Source organism: Nannospalax galili, unplaced genomic scaffold (assembly GCF_000622305.1).
Source record: "Nannospalax galili isolate Female #2095 unplaced genomic scaffold, S.galili_v1.0 scaffold781, whole genome shotgun sequence".
Taxonomy (NCBI): Eukaryota; Metazoa; Chordata; class Mammalia; order Rodentia; family Spalacidae; genus Nannospalax; species Nannospalax galili.
The window spans coordinates 1,189,779-1,199,323 of record NW_008346898.1 but is presented as its reverse complement, the minus strand read 5'-3'; the positions used below and the strand labels follow the sequence as shown (position 1 = coordinate 1,199,323).

General features: G+C 44.7%; 1 protein-coding gene across 1 annotated transcript in view; it reads left to right on the top strand.

Moving 5' to 3' along the window:
* The window catches only part of Prkca (protein kinase C alpha), a 478,497-nt gene that overhangs the window by 422,747 nt on the left and 46,205 nt on the right, over positions 1-9,545 (top strand). Inside the window, exons 10-13 of the mRNA XM_008843200.2 lie at positions 1,719-1,892; positions 4,307-4,398; positions 6,676-6,738; positions 7,546-7,684. Of these exons, the coding sequence (XP_008841422.1) occupies positions 1,719-1,892; positions 4,307-4,398; positions 6,676-6,738; positions 7,546-7,684 (468 nt within the window). The remainder of the gene's footprint in view (positions 1-1,718; positions 1,893-4,306; positions 4,399-6,675; positions 6,739-7,545; positions 7,685-9,545) is intronic.

Sequence of the window (9,545 nt, the reverse complement as noted above, 5' to 3'; positions counted from 1 at the left end):
CTCTCTCTCTCTCTCCAAAAAGCTACAATGAGTTTTTGATGTCACCATTTCCTAATGTTCAAACCAGAGGTGTTCCAAAATGTTGGTCGAATGATTAATTTTCACAGCTAAAATCCAATGTGAACTTGCCCTAAGCCAGTATGATCATGTCAGGATTCTGCAGCTGTGGCCATGTAACCATCAACCTGTGCATCTTGTTTGGCCTCTGCCCCAAACCTTGTAACAGACCCATGAACTGATTTTGATCCTACATTTTTCTTTGTTTGGGTTCTTGACCTGTGGATTGTAAAGGTCAGTCACATTTTACCCCGAGAATGCTCCCAGGAAATACTGATAGGGATAATTCCAAACTAGTCTCACTAGAGAATGTTGAATATTCCCATTAGTGCCAAAATAGCATCCTTGCATAGCAATTTCCTACAAAGTCTACAAACCTTCAAACTTTGAAAAGATATACAAGGGACTGAAGAGGTGGCCCAGTGGTTAAGAGCACTGGCTGCTCTTCCAGAGGACCTGGGCTTGATTCCCAGCACCCACATGGTGGCTGACAACCATCCTTAACCTCAGTTCCAGGAGATCTGACGTCCTCTTCTGGCCTCTGTGGGCATTGCACACATGAGTGCACTTATGTACACGTAGGCAAAACACTCATACTCATAAAATAGAAATAAATTAAATAAATAAAGATTTAAAAGGTATACAAAATCTGGAGGATTCTAATTTGTGGTGACCTACAGTATTTCAAAATTTATATGTAAAATTTATGTTAACTAGCTTTCCATCATTGTAATGAATTACCTGCAGCAACTCATTTATAAAGAGAAAAGGTTTGTTTCAGCTTATGGTCTTGGAGGTTCCAGTCTGTAGTGAGTGGCCCCATTGCTTTGGCCCTTTTGCAGGAATGTGTACTGAAACAATTTTCATCATCATTTCATCAGACAGAAAACAAAGAGAGAAAAAGATGATGAGGCTGTAATCCCACAATGTCCTTCAAGAGCATTACATGCCCCAGTAACCTAAAGACCTCATACTGGTTAGCTTTGTCAGCTTGAAACAACCTAGAATCACCTGGGAAGAGAGTCTCAATGAAGGACTATGTACATTGGGTTGGCCTGTGGGCATGTCTGTGGGGATGGTCTTAAGTGAACTGATGTGGGAAGACCCAGACTGTGGGTGGTACCACTCCATGGGCATAGGATCCTGAATGTATAAGGGTAGCAAGGTCCAGCCGAATGCAAGCAAGAAAGCAACTGAGCGAGTATATGCCTTCATTTCTGTCTTCTCTTAAGTATGAATGTGATGTGACTAGTTGTTTGAAGTTCCTGGCTTGACTTCCCCCACAATGATGGGCTGTGACCTATAACTGTGAGCTGAAATAAACCCCTTTCTCCCCTAAATTGCTTTCTGTTAGTGTATTTTATCACAGCGATAGAAATGAACTCAAATAGACCTCTACAAGGCTTCACCTCACACAGCGTCTACCACCTCCCAGTATTGCAAAATTGAAGACCAAGGTGGACTTTAGGGAGCACTACCCATGCTCCCTAACCATAATGAAGTTTGTTAATAGTTTTCTATCACACATTCACAGATTTGCATGAGCTTTTACTGGACTGTCCCCTGGCCTTGTTTCTCCCCTGCCCCACCAGCCCCTGCTCCTCCTCCCTGGACCAGCTGTCTGCTGGGCAGTGTTGAGCTTGCTCTCCATATGTCCCCAGGTGATGCTCGCTGACAGGAAGGGAACAGAAGAGCTGTATGCCATCAAGATCTTGAAGAAGGATGTGGTGATCCAGGATGATGATGTGGAGTGCACCATGGTAGAAAAGCGGGTCCTTGCTTTGCTCGACAAGCCCCCATTCCTGACGCAGCTGCACTCCTGCTTCCAGACAGTGGTAAGGACCCCGGGACTGCACCTCTTGGTGTAACCCAGGCTGCCCTCAAGGCAGAACCTGAACCAGTGTCTCAGCATCTCTTGGAAAGGCAAGACAGCGCAGCACACAGAGGAGACAAGACAGCTCTCTGCCCTAGGATGGGGTAGATTTGGGACATGCCCTCGCCAACCTCCAGTTAGAGACTTCGAATTCATTCCATTTGTAACTGCCCCCCTGTGTCCTTGGGTGCTACATTCACAGATTCCACCAATCGTGGGTCAGAAGCATTAAGAAAACCCACATCAGTGCTGAACATATGCAAAGTTTTCTGTCATTACTCCCTAAACAATACAGTACAATAGCTAGGTATGAAGCATTTAAGTTCTGCTAGGTATAAGTAATCTAGAGATGCTTTAATTATCTGTGAGCATGTGTGCATGTGTTACATACAGATGCTTCACCATTGCTACATCACTTTGTTTAAGGGGTTTGCACCTGGGAGAATTTCTGTGTCCATTAAGGCCCCAGAACCAGTCCTCACAGGTACCAAGAAATGACTATGTAAAAGGTGTTCTTCATGCCAGATGTTACACTAAGATTTGTGCAATACAGAAACAGTACCATAATTTACAGCCCTGCCCTTTTAGATCAACTGGTCCAGCTGCCAAGCATAGCACTGGATCATTAGGATGCACAGTTTGCTAAAGGACCGTGTCCCTTATGTGATAACACACAGCATGGAGGACAAACTATGGCCCATTTCATGCAGCCCATGAGTTGTGAGAAAGGTTGCAAAAAAGAAATCCAAAGGGTAATATTTCCTGATGTGTGAAAATGAAATGGAATTCAGATTTCAGCATCCACAAGTAGTTTTCCAGGGACAAAGCCACACTCATCCACTTAACTGTCACCTGCAACTGCTTTGCCACTATGAGAGGAGAGAGGTTGCAAGAGATATGCAAAGCCTAGGTTTACGGTCTGATCTTTCATGGAAAAAAGTTTGCTACCTTTTATGAGAGTAAAATTAAGAAAAGGGGGTGGAAACCCAACAACAATAGTCCAGAGCACTCAGGCGCTACCTGTAGGGCTCTCCAGTGTCCTACAGAACCTAGGTGTTTAGCTGCACCATGGTGAGACAGTGCAGGTCAGGTGTTCTGCCCCATCCCTTTTGAACACTGTGCAGACCTCACCTCTGAAGCCTATGCTATCTGTCATTGCCTCGTTTATGATTATTACTACTTCCAATTGCCCAGTGGTCAGAAATTGACTTTGTGGTTATGTCTCTCTTTTAAAAATCTTGGGAAATACCCTCCATACCTTTGGATAGTAGTCTCAAAATGCAGGAGCTACAGGCATGGTGTCAGTTGTGTGGTTGAGGCTGCAGAGCCAGCTCTGGCCACAGTGTGTCAGCCTCGCACAAGTCGCTGTCAGCTCCTTCCTGCTGTCTGCTGCTCAGGCCTCCTGGAACCCAGGAGTGCCAGAGACCTGTCCCATAACCCCGATGACACTCATTGAGCTCTGGAAAACTACAAAGCATAAACACAATGATGAAATTAAAGATCCTATCAGAAAAGCTAGAGAACAATGCTCCCAGAGCTACTTCCTGTCAGCTCCAGTTCATCATCCCTTCCTCCTAGTACAGCAGTTTAATGTTTAACAGCCTCTGTGAAATGAGGATGTTTTCTAGAAGTGAGCGGAGGTCATCTTTTGCCATGCTATGTTGCGCTGTTAGTCATTCGCCCATTGAACTCCTCCCTCTCTCCCATCTGTCCCAACACAGTGCTCTCATTAATACAGACTCATTTAGCTCTGTGATGTATGTCCTTCCCTTCGTGGGGCCAGCACTTAGGAGACCAGTGACAGAACTTTCTTTTTTTTTTTTTTTTGGAAAAAAGCAACATTTGGACACGTTTTACATGCAAAAGAACATTTGATTAAAATCCCCATTTATGGTGCCCCCTCCCCCACCCAGTAAATAGTATTAAGTATATATAATTTATGGGTCCAACCTAACCCAAGAGATGTGCTTTCAGAAGCATTCATTTAAACACAATACTGTATAAGCATGGCAGGTCTCCTGGACATTACAAGCAGCTTTTACACATCCGCACCACTGAGAAACACTAGTTAAAATGAAATGATTGGTCCATGTGGATTCTTCATTCTACTGCTAGCTTAGAAATATATTGTGTGTATAGGGAAAAAAGGAGAATATTTGAGACCATTACTATAATAAGGAGCATGCGTCCTCAGGAGGCAGGTACGTTATCAGAGAGCCATTACTGCAGAATTATGGAAGAACATTATCCTTCCCAAGGCCCCTGTGCAGTACGGTGAATTACTTATTCTTTCCCTGGGAAAACGTTGTGAAGAATTCCCAGCAGAGCAGCTCTGCCAGGGCAGAGCCCTACTCATGTGTGAACTTTGGTCTGCAGGACCGACTGTACTTTGTCATGGAATACGTCAACGGCGGGGACCTCATGTACCACATTCAACAAGTAGGAAAATTTAAGGAGCCACAAGCAGTGTGAGTATTTTTTAAGTCCAGTAATTCAGATAGCCCAGTACTCCCATCTGGGAACTTCTGCTGGATAAAATGTCCAAGGGTGGCTCTGCTCACTTGGAGCTAGACCCTGAAACTTCCTAGAGTAGCAGATGCACTGGCAGGACCCACATGTAATAGATGTTTGCTCAGGAGCAGTTGATTCTGTTGGCAGCAGATTGAAGTCAATGCTAGTGCATCCCCTCGTCACCTGCTAACACCCTTGTGGATGGAACCCTTCACTCATTCACTGAGCAGATGGTTATTCATACTCACTGTGCATCCGGTAGTAAGAGTGCAAAAAGAATGTGAGGCCCAGACCTTGGGAGTACCACACTCTAACTTGGCATTGTTGACGTCATCCAACAATCATAACACAGGTACCACCAATCCTCTGGAACTGAGGAGTGAGACAGCAGATCATTGGGAAGTGCTCAACCCAGAGGTGGGGGAAGAGCCTTCTAAGGAAAGAATGTGAAGAGCTGGGAGGCAAGTCCTGCAGTTCAGCAGATGCCAGAGGTGGTGTGAGATGGGGAGGGGCCAGGCAGATGGATGCAGAGCCTCCAGGGAGAGCAGCTCAGGAAAGGGGCAGAGGAAAAGGGCTTCAGTGGAGCCTGATCCCATTGAACTAAGTTCTCACACAGCCCACCAGCTGAGGGGAGGAGGAAAGATAGACTGGAGTGCAAGGGCTGGTTCAAGGGGACCAGCGAGAATCGCTGCTAGAAAGGAGAAATAGAACTGGAAATGAGGACGTTTTATCTTTTACAAACATTCTGGAGGAAGAAAAGCTGAAGTTGGTGACTGTGGAGTAAGACAAAGAACCCTCTTTAAGGATGTCCACTTGAGGTCTGTGTGAAGTCAGTCATCCAGGAGGAAGTGATCTCAGGGGAAGAATCAGGAGCTTAGCTTGAGCTGGGATATGCCTTGGATGCTGCCATGCAGAAGTAGAGAAACAGGCTCCAGGTGGAGATGGAGGGGACTAGGATACCTGCATGTTGCCCCATTTCTTAGGGGCCAAGAGGTCTCAGAAATGTCAACCAAAGCAAAGTGAACAGAGTGCAGTTCTGGTAAACAAGGATGAGCAATGGGCATGCACAGTCAAGCCAGCAGCTGTGAATAGGATCGTGGCCAATGTACAATCTAAAACATAAATCAGAGAGAGCTGGACCCTGTGTGGGATTATCTGGAAAGATTAGTTGAAGGCAGATAGGGTGCTATTTGGTCATAAGCTTAAAAAGTATAATGGCGGATTTTTTTCTGCTTTTATGTTTACTAAAAAGCAGAGGCTTTATTTAAAAGAAATACCTACCTTTATCCCCTCTCATACGTTACAGAGTATTAAGATGCTTGGGTTGTAAAATAAAGCTTTATATCCAGAGCTATAAAGCACAAGTAGCACAATAGCCACCTTATGTCACAGGCAGCATAAAGGGCCTTGGCCCATACCCTTTCATTCGTTTGTGTTGTTGAAAAGTTAAAAGTCATGAAAAACAATATAAAAATCATCTGTACGCCATCTCTCCTTTCCCCCATCCCATCCCAGCCTTTTCCTCCAGCCTCCAGAGGCAGCCCCATTAAAAGCTTAGTCTTCATCTTTTTTCTACTCATGTAGATATTGTGTTTATTTTAAGTCTCCTGGGTATATTTGCCCAGGCACAGGCTTGTAGGGACTCAGACTTCAAAGACTTCTACATGCTATGCAAATCTTAAGACATCATTCTACATTTAATCTGAGTTCCAGATATTAACCTATTAATGATTCTGAAGAGATGGTAATGACTGTTTTTATTATGAATAATGCAAAAGGGCAAACTCAGGCATGAGTCATGGTGTGTGTCCCATTTATTCCATCCAGCATTTCAGGGACCGAATAAACGAGCTACAACATTCATCATGTGCCACACTTTGTCTTCTTGGGAATGATTCATTTTCAAATGCCAAAATTTGCTCTGTCCATGAATAGGAGAATGGAATTTTTCCACTCTACCACTCTCCTGACATGAAATTGTCTCCCAGGTATCGCCCCCTTAAATGATTATATTAGAAGTTATTTTGTAGCGAGTAGATGATCTGCCCACTTTCCCCAAGCAAGAAAAATAAGCCTCTCTCACTGGCCTGCTTGGGTGAGTTGGAGGGTGACGTCACTCTCAGAGAACCTTAGAGTCTCTTGCTCTCATCTCTTTCTGATGCCTTAACTTGAGGTGAAGAAGTATCCAGGAAGCCCTAAAAAGCCAGACATCTGAAGCACGTTTTCTTTTGCAGATTCTATGCAGCAGAGATTTCCATTGGATTGTTCTTTCTTCATAAAAGAGGAATCATTTACAGGTGTGTCTCAGAGCTCTTCCAGCAGCAATGCAATGGAGAGGTTTTCAGGGCCACTGTGGGCATGGGAGTCTATAGTGGGGACTTCAGATGTGGAGCTCATGGCCCCTCAGGAATGCAGACCTGCTGAGACCCACCTGACTCTGCAGCCTCCAGGCAAATCAGAGCCGCCTTTTGATTTCTCGGCCTCAAAGATGTCATATCTTCTTTCTGCTTTTACATAGGAAAACATATTTTCCTCTCCGCTGACAACTCCTTCATCTTTTATTTGAACAGAGGTCAGGGAGCCCTGGAAACTCACTTGCTAGTCAAGATGTTCAGAGGGAAAAGAACATGGGGAGCCGGGGAGAGGCACGGGAGGACACCAACTTCAGTTCTTTTGGTTGCAATGAAAGTCTGGTGCCAAGAAAGAAAAATGTTTGAAGAATAATTAAGGGGACATTGGTGATGGTGCTAAGCCTGTCATTTGACATGTCTGTACCCCCTTCTATGTAGATATCACCAAGTCAAATGCCCAGACTCTCTCCAAATCTGATAAATTGAAGTCCCTGGATTTATAGCAATTGGGAATCACTAATTCACCCATGTTTCGTTCATTCAGCATTTAAATATCTACCATATCCTAGGCTCTACACTAGGCTCTGGAGATAAAAGACACAATGATTCCTTGGTCCCTGCTCTCCAGGGACTTACTGTGTGAATGCCCCTGCACTGGCAACGAGGCAAACATCCTTCTTTCCGCTTCACTAGCTCCAAGCAAACCAAGTCATGTTGCGGGAGGGCCTCTGATGCTCACCTGCTTCCTTGCAGGGATTTGAAGTTAGACAACGTCATGCTGGACTCAGAAGGACACATCAAAATCGCCGACTTTGGGATGTGCAAGGAACACATGATGGATGGAGTCACAACCAGGACATTCTGTGGGACTCCTGATTACATAGCCCCAGAGGTAGGTGTCCCCAGTTCTTGTTTTCAATCTACAAACACAAACCTTGCATAGAATATGGGGCCATGTGTGGGTCGTGACCACCGAGTAAACTAAACTTGGCAAAAGAGACTCAAATGGGGAAAATCTGGAGTTTCCATCAACATATGAGCCAGTTGCATGGTTAGCTGTGTCTCTTGCATGCCTGTAGTCAGGAGTTAAGAAGCACTGTTGAGCTGGGGGAGTTGCTTGTTGCCTGTGGACATAGTGTTTTAAGAGACACTATGGAGTTGAGGGAGACGGAAATGTGTGAGAAAGCAGTGAGCCTCATGGATTGTCAGCATCATCAGAGTGATCACGCTCTTAACTACATGGTGTTCATGATTCTAATCTAGGAAGACACAGTTGATGTAGTTAAAAGCCAAATGGTTGGTTCCATGGTTTGTATACACAGTAGGGGCCAGAGTACTCTGTTCTTGATATTATACATACTGAGGAACTCTCTTCCTGTCTCATGAAACTTTCTGCTTTCTACTGAGAGGATTATTTATACCCCTGACCCCTGGGCCATCATGTAGCCATGTTCTGTGCACTCACAGCCCCATGGATGCAGAAATCTTCATCCCAGTGCACCAGCATGGTGGAAGCAGGGGGCTTCCAGTGGGCCGTCCCCTGCTCACCACCGAACTGTTGACAGCATGTCCCACATCTGTTCAACCTATTGCCCATTTGTTCAACTCAGACACCGTAGGAATGGTAGGAAAGTTCAGAAGTCAGACACACATGAGCCTTAAGCCGGACTCTCATCTGTAGGCTTCGGGGACTGAGACAACACCGCTTTCCTAATCTCTCTGCACCCACCCCCTTTCTTCAGGCAAATTAGCGATTCTAAGAAGTGCCATGACAATGAAAGCACCCAATCCAGCACTTTGTACCTGTGGCCCCCATTACTTGCACCTACTATGGCACTCAGTATACTTATTCCACAGGGAAGCTGGGTTTCATTTGTAATAGTCCTTCAAGCCTGGAAATAGGCTTTAGTTAGAAATTCAAAATGTTACATTAATTTAGGTGTGCATGTGCACATAAATGGTTTATTACATTTATATGCACTTATGTGTATGTATGTGTCATGTCACCCTTATGAAAACCCATTAGGGGACAGCTTGAAGGAATCGGCTCTCTCCTTCCTCCATGTGGGTTCCAGGCATATAACTCTGGTCATCAGGTTTGGTAACAAGTGCCCCTACCCAATGAGTCATCTCACTGGCCCCAAATATTCAAATTTTGAATGACATGGCCCAGGTGACTTGTTATCTTGATATTTAATTTACTGAGGTTCTCCCGTCTGCCCAAAAGCTCTACTTATTACCTCCATCTGTAATGTGAACTTATATAATCACAGTTTTCGAATGTGAAGAATAAAGAGATGGTACAATAAAAGTACAACTGCAGTATGCATTCTGAAGCCTCCTACTGGCTGACAGGTGCCAGAAGCCTTCGATTATGAGCTGTGCAGGCTCCTGGTGACAGCCTACCAGATGCCATAAAGCTTGGTGACAAAGGATGGCAGCAGCATGTGTAGCGATAAAGGTGGCTTTGAATATCATCTCCATTAAGACCAGGCCCCTGCTGATCAGACTCATGGCTTCCTGCATTCAGTGACACCTCAGCTATCTGCTGTCACCCTCCTACCGAGATGAAATTTTCCATATAATTAAGTTTTGTTCATTGAGTGATTTTTCTTTTTTGCTCTTCACTGTATGAATTTCCTGTTGCTACTATAACCAATATCCACAAACTTACTAGCTTAAAATGTTAATTTAGGGGCATGGGTGGTAGGTAGGTCAGTGGTAGAAAGCCTGCCTAGCAGGCACAAGGTCCT